This window comes from Aethalodelphis obliquidens, unplaced genomic scaffold (genome assembly GCF_003676395.1).
Source record: "Aethalodelphis obliquidens isolate GAN/ISIS:26980383/991018 unplaced genomic scaffold, ASM367639v1 scaffold13, whole genome shotgun sequence".
Taxonomy (NCBI): domain Eukaryota; kingdom Metazoa; phylum Chordata; class Mammalia; order Artiodactyla; family Delphinidae; genus Aethalodelphis; species Aethalodelphis obliquidens.
This window is the reverse complement of record NW_020837957.1, coordinates 21530043-21555451: the sequence shown is the minus strand read 5'-3', so window position 1 is coordinate 21555451 and position 25409 is coordinate 21530043. Positions and strand designations below refer to the sequence as shown.

The following is a 25409-nucleotide window of genomic DNA, read 5'->3' as shown; positions in this document are numbered from 1 at the left end:
TTGCTGACATAGTGGACTATTTTTGGTTTTTGCTAATTTCACTTGCTATCTATATTTTGTGTTGTTACATGTAGGTTAATCTTATGATTGTTTCCCTATTTTTAAAGTATTTAATTGAGTTGATGTGCCCTAATCTGTTTGACTGGTTCCTTAATGTTGGGTGTTAATAGACTCTACTACTGTTGCAGTGATCTTTATCATGATCTATTTTGCTTCATTAGGATCCATTACTAGTATCTTTACTTGGTCTTTTTAGCTGGTAACTAGTATAGGTAATTTCTATATTGTATTTCCTGAAAGGTTTACCAATTTATAGACAATTAACAATTGGTTAATTCATTTATTCAATAAACACAGAGTTTCTGGTATGTGCCAGTTACTGCTCTAGATGCTGAAGGAGTGTGCCAGTTTCAATTGATTCAAGCCTGGTTCATAAATTTATATTTAAAGATTTTCATTTTATGTTTTCCCCTTATAAACTGTAGCTAATCTGTGATTTGGTTAGTATAATTTTGGTTTAATTTTAAGTGATTGTTCAAATTGGTCATATTTCAGCTCTTGGATTTTATAAAAACAAAGCATTTAAAAAAAATAAATTCAGTCTTGTCTGTAGGAGAAATTGCTAACAAATACAGTATTTCATTTTAATAATTAGGTAAGGACTTCAGTAGGAGATATTTAATGCATAATATGTAAAAAAGTCAGTATGTTAGATTAACTCTTTATTGATTTGATAAAACCTAGAGCAATTTCATATACTGAGTAGCTTTTTTAGGCCATGACAAAATATATTGTAGACTACAGTAGGACTCTGACTACTATAGAATATTTTAGACCAGGAAACCAGTAGAATTGTACTACAATTTACAGTACAAGGGAACGCTTTGTCTAGTTTATCAAACACTCCATTTCTTATTAGTTGCTTACCAGAAAAGCCCAGCAGGCATACTTAAAATAGTCCTTTCTCTACAAAGAAACTACTTTGTCAATAGGACACGTTGAAGGGTGGAGGGAGAATACTATATTAATACTTTAAAGAAAGTTCATTTAATCTACTGATTTTTGAAATGAATAAACACTTTTTTCTCATTTTAGTTGTCAAATGTATTATTACATAGAGTAACCTCTGATATTAGGGTCATTAAGGATCTTTATAAGGAATTATTAAATAAAGTATGAATAATTAATTTAAATTTTAAATAATTGGGATAATACCAACAGAGTTTTAGAAGTTACTTTCACTTTGTTCTATTAATTTGAAAACTTACTAGGAACAGGTTCAGATTTTGAAATGAAATTGATTAGTCTTTACATTCTTATTTTGGGGGGGGATTGAAAGTTTAAGGTTAAATGGAATACTTTAACTTCTTAATAATAGTTGAGAAAAGGTATCTGAAAATCAGTTTGATGTATATGTATGGACAGAAAATTATTTAGAAGGATGGAGAGACTGAAAGCGTAGTACTTTAGAGCATAGATTCTGAAAGCCTGTGTTTAGGTTTGAGTCCTGATTCTTCCACTTACCAGCTTTGTGATCTTAGACAAATTAGCTCATGCATGAGGTTCCTTACCTGGAGAATGGGGTGGTAATGGTATCTTACCTCTTAAGGTTATTATGAGAGTTAAATGAGGGTGTGCTCATACTAATTATTAAATTAATTTTTCACACTTTGTCTAGCTCAGTAAATGTTGGCTGGTATTATTTTTAATAATAACTAAATATTAATAATTTAATAATAACAATAGAAACTACTTTTAATATTATTTTCACCACAATATTTACCATGATTAATCTCCCGGTAGTGCGGTTTTATAGTGGTTAATCTCTTGGCAATGTGGGCTATTATTTACTTTATTTGTACTTTTTTGAATTTTTAAAAAATGTTTTATTGTAAACCTGAGTAATTCTGACATTTAGGAAAAAATAAAACTATTTTTGTGTGGAGAAGAATTCGAAAGAATTTTAACACTTTATGAAAATTGAAAATTATAAGAAAACATACTTTATCTCTGTACTGTCATTTAATATATTAAAATTGCAAAGAAACGCCCTAATTTAGCTTTTGAAGTTCTACGGAATTATTGCATAAAGATAATACAAGAAAGAAAATGTCTATACATTCAAAAAATTATTCAGGTAGGTTTATGATATTCATTATTCAGTTATTCTTGATTAACTAGAGTTCATTCTATATAATCTTTGGTGATATGTTCTAATACAATTTTTTTTGCGATACGTGGGTCTTTCACTGTTGTGGCTTCTCCCGTTGCGGAGCACAGGCTCTGGACGCGCAGGCTCAGTGGTCATGGTTCACGGGCCCAGCCGCTCCGCGGGAGGTTGTATCTTCCCGGACCGGGGCACGAACCCGTGTTCCCTGCATCGGCAGGCAGACTCTCAACCACTGCGCCACCAGGGAAGCCCGTTCTAATAGAATTTTAGAGCCAATTAAGTTGGCTCTTAGTTGTCAAAATTATACACTTGTTTGGTTTTTAACTTTTTTTTTTAACCAGCAATGCTATGTGATGAAATTTAGTTTTTAGAGTATTGTAAATATAGAGGAATCATTCTTATATTAGGTAGAATTTATAAATAAACATATTAAAATGGGAAACATGTTGAAATTAATGTTTCAATATGTTAAAATGAACATATTAAAATAGGAAGCTTTCCTAGTTTTCTCTGATATTCACTGTTTACAGTTATAAACACATGCTCACTGAAGTATATTGCAGTGGGAAAGATTTAAAAGGAACCTATATTACCTTTCCTCCAAAGCGTCAGAATAGAAGGGCAGATGGAGAGGGAGATATTTCTTTCCACCGGAAGCCATTTGTAGATCTTGATATTCTGCTTGAACATGGTAATGGAGATTCATCTAAACTTTTGACTAAATCTCACCCTTAAGATGAGACAGGGAAGAATTTGTGTCCATGTGAGAGCTTGTTAAATTGGTGTTTTATAAAGTAAAAATAAAAGTAGGAATCAAAACATTTCACCTTATAATGTCTTTTATTTTCAAGGTCCTGGGATAGTAGCTGCTACAAATAAGCCTGATTTGGGAGTTGCAGGACCATCTTCTCCAAGCCCTAGCCCTGTGAAAAAAGGCAGTTCAATTCATTGGTCTTTCCCGGATAAAATAAAATCTCCACGAACTGTGAGGAAACTTTCCATGAGAATGAAAAGGTTGCCAGAATTTAGCCGGAAACTAAGTGTTAAAGGAAACTTGAATTATGGAAACAGTCCGGATAATACTCCTTCCTTGTCTAAATGTAACTGGCAAGAAATTCATAATGCTGTTATTCTACCTTCTGGGAACACAACCACAGCTGCTAAGAGGAATGTTATAAGCCGGTACCATCTTGATACTAGTGTGTCTTCTCAGCACAGCTACCAGAAGAAAACCTCTGTGAGTTCTAAGTATTCCTGCAAAAGTGGTTACCTCAGTGATGGAGATTCTCCCGAACTTATAGCTAAATCTAGCAAACATGGATGTGAAAACAAATTTGCAAAAGGAAAAGAAATAATTCCAAATAGTTGTAGCAAGAATGAAATAGACATTGATGCTTTTAGACATTATAGCTTTTCTGATCAACCTAAGTGTTCCCAGTACATATCTGGGCTCATGAGTGTGCATTTCTATGGTGCTGAGGATTTAAAACCACCTCGGATAGATTCAAAAGATGTCTTTTGTGCAATTCAGGTAGATTCAGTAAACAAAGCCAGAACAGCTTTGCTCACATGTCGGACAACGTTTTTAGACATGGATCACACTTTCAACATAGAAATTGAAAATGCACAGCATTTGAAATTAGTAGTATTCAGTTGGGAACCCACTCCAAGAAAAAATCGAGTGTGTTGTCATGGAACTGTTGTTCTTCCCACCTTATTCAGAGTGACAAAGACACATCAGTTGGCTGTCAAACTTGAACCTAGAGGTCTTATTTATGTGAAAGTGACTCTTTTGGAACAGTGGGAGAATTCACTTCATGGACTAGATATAAATCGAGAACCAGTAATATTTGGTGTTGATATTCGAAAAGTTGTAGAGAAAGAAAATATAGGCTTGATGGTACCACTCCTGATTCAGAAATGTATTATGGAAATTGAAAAGAGAGGCTGTCAGGTATTATTTTACTGTGTTTCTCTACTGCCCCCTTATCTGTCTATTTGAGTAATAATTAAATTTATTTATAGTAAGTCTTGGGGGAAGGAGTTCAAGGTAAGTTAAAAAAAATCCAATTTAGACTTTTTCTCATTCCGATTCTTTATTTTTATTCCATTGCTGTTTAGGATGTAATTTATGCCTTAACCTATGTTGTCAGTGATTGAAAGTGTGCTAGATGGTTCCATAATTTATGTTATGATGCAGAGCTGCATGGTCTTATACTTAGAGATGAAGATTGCTTTACAATGGCATTCCTAGGAAAAGCCAGAGCTGATAACATAGGCTAAGCCTAATTCATTTAAGGAATGTTTCTGAATGTTTTGACATTCTTTTGGTAGAGAGTTCAACAGTGAATATTATAACCCTGTTTCACTCCTAAAATTAACTCCCTGCCCTTATTCCCTGTTCTCCCTCAGTTCCACTCTTTGGAAAGCATAAGCTTATCCATGTCTTACCTTTGGGATAGCATGGAGGATAAGGAGAGGTCCTACTAATAAAAGCACATCTCATTCTCTTTTCCTTTTAAAGAAGGTAAAAGCAGTTCATTAGAACAAACAAAAAACCTGGTGTTATTTGTAACAAGATATGTACATGTTAACTAGTTAGTAGACCTTATCTTTATTTTCATTTATACATGTAGACTATGACAATGAGAAACAGTGTATGACTGAGGATATTAATGAGGTATAAGTAATTATTTATACTAATTTTTTGCAATACAAAATAAGCCTAAGCATCATTATGTTCTGAAGTATTTTGCTTTAGTGCTATCAGAATTTATAACATACATTAAAAAATATCGAGGATATATACCACAAAATCTGAAATATGATTTCTTTATAAGAATGTAGACGCACACTTAAAATAATCTACCTTGAATTTAACATGGAAATGATAGAAATTGCATAAGTTAGTGGAGTTTTGTATAAAGGTACAAGAGACTTGGATTCTGGTTTCTCATCCATCATTGGCTGTGTGATGTTGGGCAAGTCACTTAATCTCTGTGGGTCTTTTTTGCTTATATTAAATAAAAATAGATGCAGTAGCTTCCTGAAGCTGAGAGGTAGGACATTTGAATTTTTGAAACCTCTTTTCAGATATGTGATTCCATCAAGTCAAGTTTACGTTGTCTGGGTGGAAGTGAGGCCTTCAGTTTCCAATCCAACTTTTGGTCCAGTTACTTTTTTCTTAAGGTCCTCTGTTTCCTGTATTTTTTTTTTTTTCCACGCAGCATGTAGGGAGGCCAGAGATCAGGCAGACTTTAAAGCTAATTATTTAAACAGAAACTTTTACAATTGTATATTAAAATAAGTAACTCAAATAACGCTGTACTTTTACAGTCTATTTTCTGAAAATATTTTATAAAGAGCAAGTATATAAGACTGTAATAACTGATTTTAAATGCCAAGAAAATATTTTTAGCAATGCTTTTTATTTCTATACTTAAAGTTTAGAAAGTTTTATTTTAATAAAGAATTATTTCCTGTGAAATAAAAAGTAAAAAAAAATTTACAATTGTATGTTTGGAGCTGCACTTTTTCAACACCTTTTCTTGTTTTGTCTCTTTTGTTTCTCCCTGTTGCACCCCAACACACGCACAGAAAGAGGCTGATTGTGCCTGCAGTTTTCAGAGCAGCATACTGCTTAAATTTTGTTTACCTCTCTAGTCAGTAATTATTCTTGTTTTTTTACAATGAACATCAGGTTTTGATAGTCAAACAAAAAATGGTTTGTGATATCTTCGAAATACTTTGAAGGCTACTACCACCTGTCTCCTGCTTCCAATAGGAAAAATTAGTATAGAAATCATCCTCATGGTCCATCCGGTTCAGATTCTGTCCTCAATAGAGGCATCAAGCATGTACTTCAAGTGTTTGATTCAAGAAGTCAGCCTCTGAAGGTAGGGATATATCCTAAAATATCCCTGCCTGACATATCTATATTAGCTCTTCCTTCTTTTATTCACCTTTAAAACTATATTTGTAATTGCAGCTTTTGGGATAACATGTTCCATTAATTTATTACTTGCTATTGAAGTATTGCTTTCTTTAATTTGTTCTAGGTTCATCTCTTTCTCAAGTTTAAGAGGATACATCCTTATGAAATTTTGTGACACTTAAGTGTGCATACACCAGAAGGGCTGTACTCAAGTTAGTTTCTTCTCATGTGGTAGCATTTCCTTTGATCCTGTTTAATATTTTAGTTTCATTGTCTGGATCATCTACCGTTCTACTTTTCTTTCTTGTGATGATGTGAATGTAACATGAATGTGGATAAGAACAGGAAATTTGAATTTTCTTTCCAGTACCTTCCTCGATTTCCCATATCATGTTGATTCTTTTGAATGCAGCAGCACCTTGAATTACCTTCTCTTAGAAATAGTTGCAGGTTCTTTACTATCTTTCAATTAATACTTAATGCTTGTCATCGCAAGTATTTTGGATAACATTTCCATGTATCCATTACTGACGCTTTCCTATATTGAGACCCACTTTCTGTAGTGTATTCTATCAGTTATTTAAAAACTCAGAAGAGGTTGTCATAAGTAAACTGGGAAATTTCATTTGCATTCTTCCTCTAGATCACTTTTAGCATTTTAAAGTGATTCCTAGTTCAAATCCTTGGGGATTGCACTGTGTGTTTTCACTTTATTTCTGTCTTGAAATAATTTCTTTATCTGTAACTTCTTTCAATTCAAGGTGATTAAACTTCCTAAATAGTCTTTGATGTGGAAGTATAGGTGACAACCGCTTTCCTCAATTTTCTTGAAGGTTTATCCTTTTAAAAAACTCCAATTGCTTAATCAGGCATGTTTTCTCTTTAAGATACCATGTTGATTTCCTCTTAGTGAATTTATACTGAACTAACAGTGTTTAAAAAACAAATCTTTTTAATGTAGGTTGAGGGGAGAGTGAGTGGTGTCTTTGCATCTTATATACATTTTGAACTAGAAGTTTTATTTTACCTTTAATATATTATTTTAATTGAATTTCCTTCATTGCCTTATAATCAATTAATTTGATAAGTTAAAAAATCCTAGATTTATTTTTATTTCTTCCTCAGAAACTTTTTTTTTTTTTAAAGATAACTTTACACAAATAGTATACTGGAGCCTTATTTCAAAAATATACTTTTTTCGAGTTTTAAAGAGATTAAGTAACTTGCTCAGATTCACCAAGCAAGGAGTGATAGTGTGGGGCTTTATGAATCCAAAACCCTAGTTTAACTGCTGTGCTGTATTACTTCAGTCTAGAGCAAAACATGTGAAAGGGCAACATCTTGGGGCATGGAGATATTGTTTGAGCATGTAAAACTAAAGGGTAAGGGGCTTCCCTGGTGGCGCAGTGGTTGAGAGTCCGCCTGCCGATGCAGGGGACACTGGTTCGTGCCCCGGTCCTGGAAGATCCCACATGCCGCGGAGCGGCTGGGCCCGTGAGCCATGGCCGCTGGGCCTGCGTGTCCGGAGCCTGTGCTCCACGGCAGGAGAGGCCACAACAGTGAGAGGCCCACGTACCGCAAAAAAAAAAAAAAAACCGAAAGGGTAAGGATTGTATCTTTGCTTAAGATATGATAGGCAGCATTACAGAAGTCACAGTATATTGTTCAAATTTAAAGGAAAGAATATAATTTTTTATTAAACTATATAACTATAACTATAATCAGTATAGTCGATGGTGAGATTTCAAAAGCTATGTTTGATATGTTTTTAATTAAATGCCATCAGAACATATTAGATTGCCAAGTTCATGTGATTTATACATACTAAACTATAATATCTTCTCTTTATCCAATTTACCATAACGTGGCCATAATTTTATTTCTAGGTAGTAGGCCTGTACCGATTATGTGGCTCGGCAGCAGTCAAGAAAGAACTTCGAGAGGCTTTTGAGAGGGATAGCAAAGCTGTTGGTCTGTGTGAAAGCCAATACCCAGATATAAATGTAATAACAGGTAATAAATAGATGTTATTTTTATGTACACATTGTGGAAAGACTACATCTGCACGAAAGAGAATTGAAATACTATTTTGTAGCCTAAATTTAATTTGGTTTTATTCTGCAGTCTTATTTTCCTTCTTTTACAAACACTGCTGTGTTATTTTCTGTGGGGAGATACCAAGATATGGTCCCTGTCCTCAAACAGCCAACAAGTGTTGGGAGGAAGAGACCTACATTAAATTAACTGTAGTAGCTAACAGAAGGAAAAGGGCACCTTTTCTTCATAGAGAGATAAATAAAATGTCATCAGAGTTCAGTTTGACTGGAGCTGACATAATATAAGGGGCATTGACTATCTGGTTAGAGAATTTAGATTTATTTACTAGGCAGAGGGGATCCATCAACGATTTTTGAGCAGGGGAGTGAAATCTTTAGAGATAGTCTTCAGGAATATTTATCTGGCAAGTCTGTGTGATGGACTGAAATTAGAAGATACAAGAGGAAGGAAAACCAGTTAGGAAGCCTTGGCAATAGTCTCAGCAAGGAGGTAATGAGATTGGATGGCATCTGGCAGCAGCAGCAACAGCAGGAAGAAATAGAATTGAAAGTATTTGAAGAAAGGGAGGGCCAGACAATCCTGACTTTGACACCTGGTTGATTGGGTTCCATTAGCAGAAATAAGAAAGCTGAGAGGAAAGCTACTGCTTTCGGTGGAGAAATGTAGAAAAAGATTATGAATTGGGTTTCTTTTTCAAACTTACATATTGAATTTGATGTACTAGTAGGAGATCTCAGTGGATATATCAAGGCTATATCTCCTACAGCTAAGGAGAGGATGTAAGTAGAATGTGAGGGATCTGCTGTTTACCCAGGTGGTGAATGCAATCCAATGTATAGCATTGTAAATACACTTCTAATACCCCGACTGGTGGGGGTAGAAAATGGCAATTTGATGGTCATTGGCACTAGTTGTAATTAACGCCTTGCAGTTATCTATAGAGTTTGAAAAGACAAGAACTTTGAGGATCTCCAAACTTTGGAGGCAGGCAAAGAAAGAAGAAACAGCTAAAGAGATTGAGAGGAAAGGAGTCAGAAAGTATGGGAAACAAGAGACTACAGAGTGTTAAGGAAAGGTGTGATGCACTGTCATTCTGAGAGATCATATAAAATGAGAACAGAAAAAAGGCCTTTGAATTTGGCCATTAGGACATTTTTCATAACTAATGGTTATTCGAGGTCTATTGGCTTATAATTCCATGTTTGTTTTTTGTTGTTGTTTTACTTTTTATTAGCAAAGTTTTCAAGCATATACACAAGTAGAGAGAATACTATGATAAACCTTCTTTATCCATCACCTGGCTTCCATAATCAACACATGACCAAACCTGTCTCATTTATACCCCTCATTTGATTCTCCCCAAACTTGGATTATTTTGAACCATATCTCAGCTATCACATCCTTTCACCTACAGATGCTTTGGTATGTATTTCTAGATCATCTATGTATTTTGATAGTCTTTCTCTTCTCTCTACTGTCAACTACCTTTTTTTTTTTTCTTGCTGTAATAGTGTTTGTTTTTCTCTTCTAATTTGCTTTCTTATTTTACACACAATTAATTGTCTAGGTGAGAATTTGAGGAAGGTTCAACTTGCACATATTCAAGAGATTTTTATTAGTTGAAATCCTTAAAGCTAACTGTTAGGATTGAGGCTTTCCAAATAACTGAGCTTCCCAACCTCTGAACTCTGAATGACTGTATTTCATAGAATATTTAATATTATATTCTTGGATAACTAAAACTTTGATCCCAAGCATTTTAATTCTGAGATGGAGCAAACCAAAGCACTTTTTCTTTCTCTTAAGTTTTAGCAAACCAGAAATAATGGTTACTTTTATTTTATAAAGGAAGAAGGCATATTATTTCTACTAAAAAATGGGTCATTTCTACAAAAAAGTAGACTTTTTCCCTTAATAATGTGTAATAAACAAAATCAGCGAAGGACTCATTTTATGAATTTATTAAAGAAAAATTTTATAAATAGCAATCCTCAGAAAATTACACTCTATAACTAAATAAAAGGAGATTTTGTCTTGGTTGAAGACTTTCTTGGAGATAAAAATTATGTCAAATGTGTATAATTTAAAAAGATGAAGTGATGTGGTTTGAATTGATTATTTGTTATAAGAGAAGGTCCTTAGTTGGAAATTTGCAGCATATGCAGAAGGTATGACAATAGGTCAATGAAACATTTATAGAAGTATTCTTTTCTAAAATTGAGAGTTTACATAATTTATGAATTGGGTATTTCTTGGCTTTATTCTTTGTATATTCCATTTCAGTAAACCTGTTTTTCAGAAGAACCTAGAGCTGTTTTCATTCTTGATAAAAAGCCAATGGGATGACTTAAGGTTTGCCTGAGAAATATCATTGGAATTGCAATAAAATATACACAAGGGCTCATCGTGGCTCAAAGTAAAGGGTATTGTTGATTTGGGGAACTGGCCAGTAATAGTGTTGCCTCATGTGTTTGTTCCACGTGAACTCACATTTCAAGTAAACTTTAAAATATAATTAACTGTTAAGTAGGTCTAAAAGAAGAGATATTAATGGAGTGAATGATAGAGTTTACTCACAGTGTAATGCATTCTTAGTAGTTGGTTTGTCTGGAATACAGAATGAAGTGCTCCAGACAAACCAGATTTTTTTCAGTCAGGTGCAAAATTTAAGGTATAAAATCTATTCATAGTACAAGAGAAGAAATTGGAAAAGTCAACATTATTTATTTAGTGATTATTAGAGTTTTAGGCAGAGAGAACAGGGTGAATTTTGTGATTGAGAATTAATAAAATATAGGTACTTCAAACCAGCCTCTGAGAAGAAGTAGTTTTAGAGATTAGAATGACTTGTTTTGAGTGTGGTGGTACGTGTATCCCACCATGAGGATGAGTAGAATTTCTCTGTGTAGTTGGTCCTGTGCCTGAATGAGGGTGAGAGGCATATGGTTTCATAGTATCTAACTATTACAGGGCAGCTTAAGAGATGTAACTAGAACCAGCTCTTTATTTATCAATAATTGCCTGCTTCAAGTACATGATAAAAGATTTACTGTGTTGCATTAAATAAACTTCATCATAAATTCTCCCCAAGTCTTTTTTAAGTAGCTCCTGTAACATTAAAGATTGTCACTACAAATTTATTATCTTACGGTTTTTATGTCCCAAAGTGTTTGAAAGATGTTAAGAAGGCAATATGGCTTTAAGATGCTCCTGCCTATCACTAAGTTTTTGGGATAAGGCCATATAGCTAATTTCTAGACAGATGAGTAGTCATATCATACATGTTACAACGCACTATGAATACCTTCTCGCTGTTTCATTTTATAAAATCTTTTGATTATTTTTCCTGTGACGTTTGTCTGCTTATAGAAAAGCAACTATAATTTTTACTTCATTGAACATAATGTTCATTGAGCATACTTTAAGTGCTTAATATTTGTTATAAAAATTCTCTCTTATTTGCCCTCAAATTATAGTGAAGCAAGTAATCTTGAACTTGGGTTAATTTAAAATTCCATTTATATTAATAGTTGTTTAGCATATTAATCATATAAAGGATAATGATATTTGAAATACATGTTTCACTAAGGTATAAAGTTATCTTTTCTGGAGATCTTTTAGGTTTTGATTTAATATAATTGCATTACAGGGCAAGTCTCAAGCTACCAGGGCATATTGAGTTTTATAAGAACTAACAAGTCTTGCTTTGTCAAGGAACAACTATGGAACCTTTAAAAAAGATTATGCCCTAAAGGGTTAGTAGTGTCTTTATTTGGCAGCTACAGAAAATTGCATTTTCACTTTCTAATTGTAACTCAATGCTCTTTACACTGAATGTTGCAATTCATTGTAGGAAACTAATGATAGTAGTAAAGATCACATGATATAAGTTAAGGAATGTGAATAAACAATTGTTGCATGTGTACTGTGTACAAAATGCTTTATCATTATCATCACTGTATGTCTAACATGTATTGATTATTATTATATGCCAAGCACTTTATATATGTGTATCTCTTTGTATATGTCGAAGAAAAAGTTTGGGGCTTCCCTGGTGGCGCAGTGGTTGAGAATCCATCTGCCAATGCGGTGGACGTGGGTTCGAGCTCTGGTCCAGGAAGATCCCACATGCCGCAGAGCAGCTGGGCCCGTGCGCTGCAACTGCTGAGCCTGCGCTCTGGGGCCCGCGAGCCACAGCTGTTGAGCCCACGTGCCTAGAGCCCGTGCTCTGCAACAAGAGAAGCCACCGCAGTGAGAAGCCCGTGCACCGCAACGAGGAGTAGCCCCCGCTCGCCGCAACTAGAGAAAGCCTGTGCACAGCGATGAAGACCCAACGCAGCCAAAAATAAATACAATAAAATAAATAAATTAAAAAAAAAAAGTTTGGTCAATATCCTCTTGGCTATTTCCAGGTTATTACCTTTTTACTATTGAGTAGGAACTTATGCTCAATGAAGGAATAAGGCTTTTTGGAGGCTCATGGCACACTCTTGCACCACCTCTGCCTTTCATATTTAACATCACCTACAGAACTCTTGGGCATTCCCATTTATTCAGTGAAGACTTTGATACCTCGCCTATGGTTAGATTTCCAACTGGAGTCTTGCCATCATCCTGAATGATTTTAACATACAAATGACCAATCCAGAACACTCTTCTTATCTAACCTAACTCTTATTGGGTATCAACTGATACCTTAAACTCTTTCTTGAAACATTCTTTCCTTGACTTCCTTGCAGCATATTTGCCTGTCTCACCCCCACCCCCATCCTGCCTCTTCTTACCACTCATACTCCTTTAGCCATTCTTCCTACTGATGTTCTTCATGGCCTTCTCTTATCACTAGGCCTTCTCATATCATGCTGTATGCTGCCCTGATAATCTCAGTCATTCCCAAGTTTCCAGTTATCATCTTTAAGTTGATCATTCTCAGATCTGTGTCTCCAGCCATCTCTTTCCTGAGCCTCAGATTTTTATATCCAGTAGGCTTGAATGTCCCATAGATACCTTAAGCTTAATACATTCAAAAAGAAACTCCTTCCTGTACCCTAAAACATGGTTTTCCTCCTTTTTCTCCTATTTCAAGTAATAGCACTGTTATTCACCTAGACGCTGAAGCCCCAGACCTAGGAAATATCATTACACCTCCTTTTCCCTCAAAATGACAAATGTATTTTTGACCCAGTGGTCCTGTTTTGGGAATTCGTCCTACCAACATACCTGCATACATACAAAGTAATGATGTGCAGGTTATTCATTGTAGCATGTTTTGAAATAACAAAAGATTAGAAAGAACCTAAGCAGCTGTCTATTGTAACTGACTAGATCAAATTATGGGACATCCATACATTGGAATACTGTGATGTGGCTGTAAAAATGTTTGAAGAAAATCTGTGTACTGAAAATATGGCAAGGATGTGATGTTAAATGAAAAAGCAAGAAACAGAACAGGACATATATGCTATCTTTTATGTAATAAAGGGGAACAAATAGTAATATTTATATTTGCATAAGCAAATACTGGAAGGATGCATAAGAAACTAATGAACCATGGTCTATCAAATTTAAAAGATTTATTAGATGGGAAACTTCCTTTATGATCATGTTTAAATTCAAATTAAGCTCTCAAACTAAGTTCTCGGCTAAGCTGAGAGCATTTTCTAAATCAATATTGTCTCTATTAAGGTTTTTGGTGTCAGAAATGTCTTCTATATTTCCTTGTGATCACATTCTAGCCTTTAGCTAGTATCTTACCTACCTTCCTTATATGTAGCAACCGTTAATTACTCTTTCCTGTTTCCTCTACTATAGGTATATCATCTCTTAGTTCATAACTACTTGTGGTGTGTTTGAAATTGACTTAACCTCATTCTTACTATAGTGACAAGTCTGATGTTTTCTGTTCTTGGCTTTTGGTTTCATTTGTTTGGTTTTAGGAATGATTTTTTCCTTCCATAGTATAGCATTAGAGATTATCCAGACTATCCAGTATGTATGTTTGAGCCATATCTTCTGTATTAAAGAGGAAATATATTTATATAGCTCACTTATTTGCAAGGGCTTATGAAAAGCCTAGAAATTAAAAATTCACATAATTGAAATAATTTAAAATTAATATTAGTATGCCTTATTTTCTTTTACATGCACTTAGAGGAGCTTTTTATAAGGGATTTACTTTATGAACAAACCTAATATGTATGATAATTGGCTATTATGTGTGTACATTATTAGCATGGTTTCAAAACAAGTCAATTAGTGAAGCAATTTCTAAGGATACAAATTGCTATTGTTTTGTTATAATACTTCTTTTTACATTGTTGCTTTTATTGTTTTCAGAGTGTTAAAAGTTTGCTGTAACAATTCTTTGAAAAAAAATTCACCACAGTTTTTTATTTCCCTCTAAAGACTAATTGCCATCTGTCTCTGGTTTGTTTTCTGAAGGTGTTCTTAAGGATTATTTAAGAGAACTTCCTTCTCCTCTGATAACAAAGCAGCTTTATGAGGCTGTATTAGATGCAATGGCAAAACATCCTTTGAAAATGTCATCAAATGGTTGTGAGAATGATCCAAGTGATTCTAAGTACACTGTTGACCTGCTGGATTGTCTGCCTGACGTCGAGAAGGTAAGCACAGTTGATATGCATTGAAGGTAAGCACAGTTGATATGCATTGAAGGTAAGCACAGTTGATATGCATTGAAGGTAAGCACAATTGGTATGCATTGAAGGTAAGCACAATTGGTATGCATTGAAGGTAAGCACAATTGGTATGCATTCTTTCTGGAAGCCAGCTAATGAATTGTATACTTAGCTCCAGAGCTACAAATAATTTTTTAGATATTTGACATTCGTAGCACTCATGAGTTTTAGCTCTGCCTTTGCCAAAGCCTACTTAAACAGCATAAATCTAGAAACTGCTTCTTAAACAGAATAAATCTAGAAAATAATTTTATCTTTTCTGTATATGATTTTAGCCTAGGCGTGAATACTCCCTATAAGTTTTAAAAGAGTATTGTTATTATTAAAATGATATATGTTTATTATAGAAAATTTAGGAAGATATAGAAAAGAAGAATGGAAATTATAATCGTCAATATCTAAAGGCAACGATACTTAACATTTTGGTGTAGTTCCTTTTAGTATTTAAAAAATATGGTACCTGATTGGTGTACATGGCTTAGCCTCAAGACTTAAACAACCCTCACCACCACCATTTCCTTCCTCCTTGTCTCTTTCCATTTGCCCCCTCCCCACAATCTGAATCTTGGGACCAGTATCTTCAGGTATGCCTGCAGGAGAGATAGGATGACTGAGTCTGCAGAACTAGTTTTAGCCTAACTTTAGCTCTTGTTCCTTAGAACAAAAGGGAAAATAAGGGAAAGAAATGTGGCCAGGCTTATCCAGATGAGGCTGGCTTTGCCTATGTTTCTTTCTTTTTAAAAATTATTTATTTATTTATTTGGCTGTGTGGGGTCTTTGTTGCGGCGTGTGGGATCTAGTCCCTTGACCAGGGATCGAACCCATGACGCTTGCATGGGGAGCACGGAGTCTCAGCCACTGGACCACTGGGGAAGTCCCTATATTTCTTATCATATGAGAACAGAAAGTCCAAGAGTGAGTGGGTAGAAATGTTTTAAGCCCAATACCTTAATTCACTAGTTGATTGTAGTCATCTGAATGGCCTGTAGTCTGTCTGGTTAGATTAGCAATTACTGCTCCTTTGAGTGGGGAAGGGGAGCAGCTACAAAGGTAGACAGAAGCAGAAGGGTGGGGTGTGGGGTAGAAATATCCCTTCACCAATATAAGGTAAAGTTATACGTGTCATTTTACTTATAAGTGAAGATTTGAGTGTCAGGGAATGTAAATCACTTGCCCAAGAGTATATAGGTTTTTTGAGTGTTGTAGTCTGTCATATGAATCTAGGTCTTTCTGGCCTTAAAGTTCATGCTGTTAATATTCTTTCTAAAAAGGCTGCATAATATTCCATTGAGTAGATCTGACAATTTATCACCATTCTGTTTTGTGTAATATTTAGGGTTTGAACCTATTTGTATATATTTGTCCACAGATTTCTTTTCAGTTAGAATTACTTATTTGGAATAGAATTTCAGAGTGGAATTGCTGATTTAAATAATGTGAACATTTTGAGGCTCTTAATACATTTTTCATATTACTTTTCAAAAGGGACACAACAAGTACATTTTTTGGCTGATCTTATTTCGTAGACAAAAAAAAAAAGATTTCTTATTTTAGGTTGTGTTTCTTGGCTTGCTATTGAGATTGAACCTAATGTATTTAACCAGTTGTGTGTGTTTGTGTGTGTGTGTGTTAACTGTGTTAATCAATGTGTGACTGGTTTTGATTTCAAAATAGCAGTCTAGTCTACCCTAGATCCAATTTTCCCCTCATTCCTTCCCTTCACAACCAAACATTGAGCAAACGTTTATTCTGGCGGTTATCATTTCTTCACCACTCATTTACTATTGTCATCTGGCTTCCTGCTCCACCTCTGTGGACCTGTTCTTGCTAAGGTTACTAATTACCTTCTAATCATCAAATCCAGTTGTCACTTTGACTCCAGAAATGTCATTTTGATTTTTTTCTTTCTTTAATAATTTTTAAAAATTACAAATTATAGTTGGCATTTATTTCTTCAACACAATTATGAAGAAGAAATTACACACTTTATTTGTTAAATGATTGATCATATGCTAGTATATCAAAAAACATCATTCCTTTCCATAACTGCTTAAACCTAAATAACCATGCTAACTTCTTGAACAAACTCCCCTTACTAGTTTTTTCAAGGATTTAAAAAAATATTTTTCAATCAATTTTTTTTTCATTTCTAATTATACTATTCTTCCCTTTTCCATGGTTTGTCTACTTAAAATATTTATTAGCTAAGAAGCGCATTGACCTTTTTCCTAACTGGATCACAATAGAACCTAGCCATGGTTGGCTCCCTAGATTTTAGGATGTTGGTCCCTACTTATGACTACAGGATTTATCTGAACTTAAAAATAAACATTCTCACCCTAATCCCCTTTCCATTGTAGCCTTTGCTGTTATGTTTTTAGAGGAGGGAAGAGAGGAAAAAGTTGATGGTATATTTTCCCAGGGACTCCAGCTGAAATTTGGAATGCATTCATGAGCACTTTATAGAATGCATATTTTAACCATTTAATAAATCAGATTATGTCATTGAAACCTAAGGGCCCTTGTGTAACATTTCTATAAGAAAATATATTTCAAGTTCCAAACATCCAACTTACAATGAAATCTTTGAAACAACCTTTTAAAAAGTGATAGTATGCCCATCTATATTTTCTGCTATAAATTGTGTCCTTGAATTTGCCCCTGTGTGACTGTGTTAAGTGAAATTTAATTTAATTCAATTTAGGCAACCCTAATGACGTTGTTGGATCATTTGAAATTGGTGGCTTCTTATCGTGACGTGAATAAGATGACTTGCCAGAATTTGGCTGTGTGCTTTGGACCCGTATTATTAAGTCAGAGGCAAGAGACTTCTAGCCATAACAACAGAGTCTTTACTGATTCAGAAGAACTTGCAAGTGCTTTGGATTTTAAAAAACATATTGAAGTTCTTCATTACTTACTTCAACTCTGGCCAGGTAAATGATTCTATGGAAATATTTTTCTCTTTCAATGATAGAGTGTTTGAATTAGCTAATCATTAAATATGCCCATGTATGATTGAAGAAAATCTTTTCTAGATTTTGCTTTTTAAAATAGTTATGAATTGATACCTGCCCTTTAGATTTCTCCATTTAAATTTTCTGCTTTTGCTGATACTATTGTAGACATAGAGATAGATCAATGTATACATTCTGGATTTGGTCAGCTCTGGATTTGAATCCTGGTTGTGTCACTTATTAGCAGTCTGACCTTGGACAAGTTCTTTAACATCATAGAGACTCAGTATCATCTTTTGTCATGTGGATTAGTAATATGTTTATAGAATTTATAGGAGGATTAAATAAAGAATTATGTGTGTAAGGTGCTCAGCACAGCTCTTAGCACATAATAGGTACTCAGTAAAATATTAATTTCTTTACCCTTCTCGTTTTTATTTCAACTGATATAAAGCAGAATTCATTTTTCTCCTTAAATCAGTTCTTCCTCCTGATGTCTATACTGTATTCATGGTCATTTTTCAAGTTATCCAGCCTTGAGCTGACAATTACCTGCAATCTTTCCATCTTTCTTATCCATCCCCATTCTACTCAATAACGAAAGGCTGACAGTTACTTTTCTAATACATCTCTTATGTAGTTTCAGAGCTAAAAGGAATATGTATTTAGTTAGATGTTTTATAAAGGATCCTGTATTTAGGTTCCAAAAATTTCTTACATGGTAGTAGCCCCTGCTTCCCTCCCCTCCCCTGCATAGTACCAAGTGTGAAAGTACTTAGATGCTTAGTGTAGTGCACAGTGGTAGAAGTGCTTGGGCCCTGTAGTCAGGCTTAGATTCAGGTCCGACTGTGGCACTCACCAACAGTGTGGACTCAGGCAAATACTAGTTTTCCTAGGCCTCAGTTTGCTTCTCTATAAATAGTGCCTACCTCAGGGTTTTCGTGAAGATTGAGATAAAGCATCTAAGGAAATGAGCAGAGAGTTTAGCATAAAGTTAGCCCTGAGTAAATGTGCTTTGTTACTCTTTTATTAATGTATATGAGAAGAATATACCAAAGTACAAAGGATTGCTTGATTTAGTCTTTTAAAATATCTAATTAATTTTAAAAAATGAATTAAAAATTAAGCTAATAAAAATTTTCAACTTTTAAATTTGTAGAGTTAACATTTTTGCCTTCTTTTAAACACAGGCTTAAAAAATCATTTCTAATTTATATTTTACCTGAGTTAGTATGTGTTACTTATTATTTAAAAGTCCTGAATGAAGATGCTCTGGTTAATTGGTCTGATTTCTGCAGTTGGTGCCCAACATAAGAAATCACTCAGGTTCAAGTTTTAAATGTGTGTTTCTTAGCTTTTCCTAGACCTGCTTTAATTTTAATAAACATGAGGAATTGGGAAAGGAGCCATCTTATTCTAATCACAAATGAAAATTTGTTTGCCTGGAGATACTAAGTTTACTATCAGTACCTGAGTTCTTTATCATTAATTCTGTACCAGTGGTTAGTATCATTTCATTGTTTTGTAATAGTCATCTTAGTCTTGGGTTTAGGAGCAAAAACTTAACTTGTATGTTATAGAAAAAGGGCAGGTTCAGACTTGAGATTCACTGTACAGTATTTCAATGACAACCTTAAGCAACTGTCTCCTAATGTACAGTTCCTTATTCCAAAGGTTCGTGTGATTGGATTTAAAAATAACTGCCCCATCGTCTATAACCTGTTACTTTTCTTTAGTTATAATACCTCAAACAAAGGACAGAACAGGGCAGAAAGATAAGAGGAAACAGCAGTTAGTTTTGCCCTCTAACATCACTTGCTTTTGCAAGAGGCAGAAATCAAGTAGATATAGTGCACTTACTGAGCCTGAGAAAATTGATGGTGACGTAGAGACTGGGCCACACCATATTAACTTGGTGAATGCTCATCTTCTATGCATTCAGTGGAAGCTTTTAGCTCCCTTGCTATTTGTATCCTACTTATTTTTCTTTTTGGAACTTGCCCTACTCCAGAGGTAAAAAGAATTGGTTCCACCCTTTCCTGCCCACCTGACTTTTTACTTCCTTAACTTTTTATTTTGTTCTGTGTTATTTTTAAATTTTGGGCAAGAATATAATTTGCTTTGAGCTTTCTACTTGAAAAATCTGTCTTCATTCAAAGTGATCAGTTAGAACCCTGGCATACTGGTACTGGAAGGTAAAAGTCAGCCTGCCAATTGCTTTTCAGATTGTCTTCTGCCAAAGCCCTAAGTTCTCTAGAAGCAGCCTTGAGGCCAGATTGGCAACAGGTGAGGGAGCAAAATGGAAACATATTTCCCTTTTGACCAAAACAGTCTTCTTTTCATCTTTCTTATGTACTGGGTTTTTACAAAGTAGTTGCTTTTTAAAAATAGGGTTGCTGTTTTAAGAGTATTGGAAATTAATGATGGCTACCCTTTCACTTTATAGATGGGGAAATAGCTTTAGAGAGTGTAACTCTTAGACCAGCTGTTTGGTGTATCACATATTTTATGATGAATAGATTCGGGATAGGGCTTTCTTTTTATTTTTCTTTTGGAAAAGCTATCAATTTTCCCTAATTCTTTTTGTTTCATTTTTCTCACTAGACTAAGCTTCATGAGGTCAGGGACTATATTTTGCTTACCCTTATATTTCCAGGTCCTAACAGAATACTTGACACTAACTAGACACCCAATATATTGTGTTAAATAAGGTAATTATACTATAGATAAAAAGCTAATAAAGTGGTGACTAAAAATATAAATCTATTGGAAGAAAACAAGATAAGAAAATAAAGTTTCTTAGTAATTATCATTATGTTTGGAAAAATTTTCAGCAAATTTATAGACTGCATGTTCATTTTATCCTGTTGAAGGTAAGTAGTCCACAGTGCTAGGAAAACCAGAACTTTTCTTTTGGGGTTAAATTTAGCCATTTTATCTACATATTTAATAGGAAACCATTTCACCATCAGTATTTTAAAAAGCTAGTAAAGTTGATTTTGTAGAAATTGAAGTTTTAGTCTAAAAGGTGTAAAATATTATAATTGTTTCTTAAACATTTTCCAAGAAAATATACAAAAATAATGTTTGGATAGGAACTTGGTTAAACAACTTTAAGCACCTGACAGTAAAATGAATGTGGGTTTTGCAGGTGAATGTCGGAAAATGCAGACAAAATAAGACAAGCTTAACACAGAATCAAAAATGTTTTACTTTGGTTGGATCACAAACCAGTTGACCTCAAGGTTAGCAGAGTACTGTAATGGGTTGTCAAAAACAATAGGCATGACACTTAAGCACTAAGAAGAACAGGAAAAGCACAGAAAATGAAGGGAGGAAAGCAAGGAGATTTAGAGGAGATAAGCAGTTTCAACAGAAGAAGGAATATGAATAATTAAACAGTGGAAAAATTCAGATATCAATTCTGCAATTACATCAGTTAATGGCATAGGACATTCTATATTAATATTGTTATTAAATATCAAGGTAAAGTAACTATCAGACCTTTATTTTCTAGAAAATTTTAGATCAAGAGGTTTTAGCTGTCATAATGATCTGTAATAACCATCATAAAAATGCAGATAAACAAAAATGGTAAAGACATACCTATACAAAGTTATCAAGTATTTTAATAAAATAAGTTAAAAAATTATGCAATCTCTGAAAATGTTATCAAATCACTGTATGTCTGGAAAACTAGAACCATATACATGTTTGTATTATTCTTCAATTATTTTATACAGTAGGAAACAAGTATTTATTAGATGTTGGAGAGTGTAAAGTTGGTGCGTTATCACTGATTATATGTTCCCTTTATCTTAGTGAAGGGAAGTATTAATGGAGAATAAACAAGCAGAAAGGGAAAGGTATTATGGACAGTTTTTAATAGCCGCGCCTCAACATTTAAATTAAGTCCATTCGACAAGTGTTTTGTTCAATACACACAAAAGAATAAGCTATAAAGCCTTGGTTTGTTGTGAAATAATGTGTCTCCATGGTAATATATTTGACCAGTGCAATGCATACTAATAGGGGAAATAGTCTTAATATGAGGAATGTTATTTGAGATTGTTAGATTCCTAACCAGAATGGGAAAATAAAATATCTGTACTATTTTCAGGCAATAAATGAAGACTCTTAGTAGCTAATGCTGTATAATCAAGCTCAGGTAACAAGTGGACAAGTCTAGATTTTGTTCATTTTATCAAAGTGAAGTTTGGGCTGCTTAAAGTAAATTATGACACTGCTGCTAATAGAATTGCAAAAAAACACAAAGGTTAGAACTTTTAGAGTGAGCACTTTAGATGCCTTGGCCTCATTTAGATGTTTGCAGATGAAGGAACTTTTGTTTTGTTTGTACTCCAACATGCCTTGCCTGCTTTTTGCTGTAGCTTTTAATTTAGAAGAAGCTACCAGCTTAGCTACTGTTTGAATTACATCTAGATAATAATTAACTTGCACAGAAAGTTAATCAACATTGGAAATTTATTTGGGGATGTTGTGATATAGCATGAATTAGCACCACTGAACATTCTACTGGCTTCTGTCCCTAATCTTGATTATGTCTGATGATAGAAAAAATAATTATGGAATGCTTTGTTTTGGTAGTGTGCATGTGTTTGTTTTAATGCATGTTTGTAGTTGATTATTAAATGGCTTATATTTAGCTCTGTGTTTTTAAATTGGATTCAGTTGGATTACTGTCGCTAAAGCAAATTTATTGTTTGTTTCTAGTGCAACGTTTAACTATCAAAGAATCAGCAAACAATTTGTTCCCAGAGCAGAAGTCTTCTCTAAATTATTTGAGGCGGAAGAAAGAACGACCTTACCTGTTAAATTTGAGTGGTACTGATTCATCAAGAGTACTTAGGCCAAGGCAAACCAAATTAGACAGTCCACTAAGTAATCGTTATGCAGGAGACTGGAGCAGCTGTGGGGATAACTACTTTTTAAATATGAAAGAAAATTTAAATGATGTGGATTATGACGATGTGCCTTCAGAAGACAGAGAAAATGGAGAAAACTGTAGCAAAATGTATGAACCAGATATCATGATTGAACAGCCAACTCCCACATCCAAAGAGTGCACATTTCAGACATATTTGACAATGCAGGCTATTGAGTCTAGGGACCGAAAAGTCAATCTCAAAGACCTACAAGAAAGTATCGATACTTTGATTGGAAATCTGGAGCGTGAACTCAACAAAAACAAGCTTAATATGAGTGTTTGAGGTTGAGAGTTTTTTTTTTAATAATGTCTTAAGTTTCACATCAATCTTTGTCACTTTCTTGTATCCCTCACAGTGATGTTTTAAATTTTTTACTCTTGAAAGCTTCAGTTACTTTCTAACAGGTTCATGTGATTCAATTAAAAACACCATTCATTAACATAATTTTTACTTATTTCATTAGAAAATTTTTCTTGAGGTAAAAAGATAACCTGGACTTCTTGTGGATATTTGTTTAAATCTTGCCAATTCTATGGATACAACTTTAAAATGCACTTCTAAGATTCACGTAAGTTACTAGCCCCTCAAGATTTTTGTACTTTATAGGAACTGCTTTTCTGAAACAGATGTTCCTTCTAGAAGAATGCTGTGGCTGCTTAGTCTGATTTGCAGTATGAGTCCATGCACACTGCAACATCATTCAATCACATTTCATTTGCAATGCAAATGCTGCTATAAGAAAACCTTTTTATAAATAAAAGTAAAATTATACAAATATTAATGTATTCTGTATTAACATTCAGTAATTATTTAAATATAAAATTAAATATTTTTATAATCCCCAAAATATGTATATATTTATAAGTGCATATATATATAGGTATTAGAATGAGGGGAGGGATTGGCTGCAGAATCACATGTATCTTTAAAATATATGTCATGAGGCCAAAATCATTAGCTTAAAAATGTCCTTTTCAGGGAAATAACATTTAAGTTAAAGGAGGAGTTGCATAGAAACACTTGAACCAAAACACTAGAAACATCTAAATATAGAAAAAATAGACTTTCCTTTTTTGATTCACAGAAAGTCACAATATCCCCAGTGAGAAGTCATCCTTTAAATTGAAATCTTCTAATTTTTTAAGGGATTAAGTTTCGAGATTTCTGCACTGGTGACTTAAATTTAAAATTCTTCACCTAATCTATGTGTTTTTATCTTCTGCTTTTTAAAACAAAGTAATTATACTTAGAACATATTTATTTGTAATACATATATAACTTTGACTTTATAATTACCTTCATTTGTTTCTAAAGAAATCTTGCCATCATACTACATGTTATTGATTTTTAAAAATTAACTTATTTTGGCTAATTATATCTTCAAGATAGTCATTATAGCAATCACAACAGTGTTTGAAAATGTAAATTTAGAAGTTTTTTTATTAAATCGGAATGTATTTTTTTAAACTTTTATACCTACAGAATGTGTAATTTAAAATTATTAATAAAATTTGAGTTATCAACTTAAAGATGTAGCAGCCATTAAAAAAACTGACTCCTTGATGTTTTTCTAAATATTAAAGTATTTAACTATTTCTATGCAATATACATTGATAAGTGGAACACCTTGTTATTTAATTTGAAAATTTACTTGTTAAAAAACCAGATAAATAACTATTTTTATATGAAATTTTCATTTTTAAAGCTTTGTATAACAATTCAGAAGAATTCCAAAAGAATATGTGACAGATATATATATATTGAGTAAACAGTCAATAGAAATGTACCTAAATATTTTGTAAGAAGACTGTGTCAGTCTTCTTCCTTTTGTTTGCTATATCATGTATATTGTATGAATTACTCAGTTGTTCCAGAAATGTAAAAGCTTTATTAAAATATATAACCTTGGTGTCATGCTATTAATTATTATAATGATTTTTAAGGGTCACTTATTTTGAAGTCATTCTTTTAAAGCGAACATGTTAAAGTATTGGACCATCATATATTATCCATAAATATATGTAATAATTTTTTTTTGTCCAAAATTGAGTTTTCCAGAATCTGCAGTACTTTAAGGGCCACACTTATTTTGTTACGTTATTTTGAATGGGAATAGTTTTAAAGTTAATCTCTGCCATCTTAAGTAGAAAATACTAAACATTGTTGTTTAAATCACTGTCATAATAAACCTCTTATTTTTTTTATTTTTTAAATTAATTAATTTATTTATTTATTTTTGGCCGTGTTGGGTCTTCATTGTTGTGTGCGGGCTTCTCATTGTGGCTTCTCTTGTTGCAGATCACGGGCTCTAGGCACGTGGGCTTCAGTAGTTGTGGCACGTGGGCTCAGTGGCTGTGGCTTGTGGGCTCTAGAGCTCAGGCTCAGTAGTTGTGGCACACGGGCTTAGTTTCTCCACAGCATGTGGGATCTTCCCGGGCCAGGGCTGGAACCTGTGTCGCCTGCATTGGCAGGCGGATTCTTAACCACTGCGCCACCAGGGAAGCCCAATAAACCTCTTTTATTGACTCTGCTGTATTCAGAAGTGCTCAATAGGTATATGCCTTTATTTAATATGGCCTTTTACTTCAAATCTATTTTGAGCTTCTATAACTCCTTTTTGTAATCTCGTGGGATCTTCCTGTA

At 33.8% G+C, this 25409-nt stretch overlaps 1 protein-coding gene across 4 annotated transcripts in view; it reads left to right on the top strand.

Annotated features, from left to right (window-relative positions):
* SYDE2 (synapse defective Rho GTPase homolog 2) overlaps positions 1-24680 on the top strand; it is a 39147-nt gene extending 14467 nt beyond the window's left edge. For 2 of the 4 annotated variants that reach the window (XM_027114220.1, XM_027114221.1), the window contains 5 exons: positions 3022-4124; positions 7991-8117; positions 14604-14785; positions 17565-17796; positions 22552-24680. In XM_027114220.1, the coding sequence (XP_026970021.1) occupies positions 3022-4124; positions 7991-8117; positions 14604-14785; positions 17565-17796; positions 22552-23048 (2141 nt within the window). In that variant the 3' untranslated portion in view covers positions 23049-24680. Of the gene's footprint in view, positions 1-3021; positions 4125-7990; positions 8118-9396; positions 12218-14603; positions 14786-17564; positions 17797-22551 lie in introns of those variants that run through there. The other 2 variants (XM_027114222.1, XM_027114223.1) reach the window with 2 other exon arrangements.
* Positions 24681-25409: the final 729 nt, after the last annotated feature.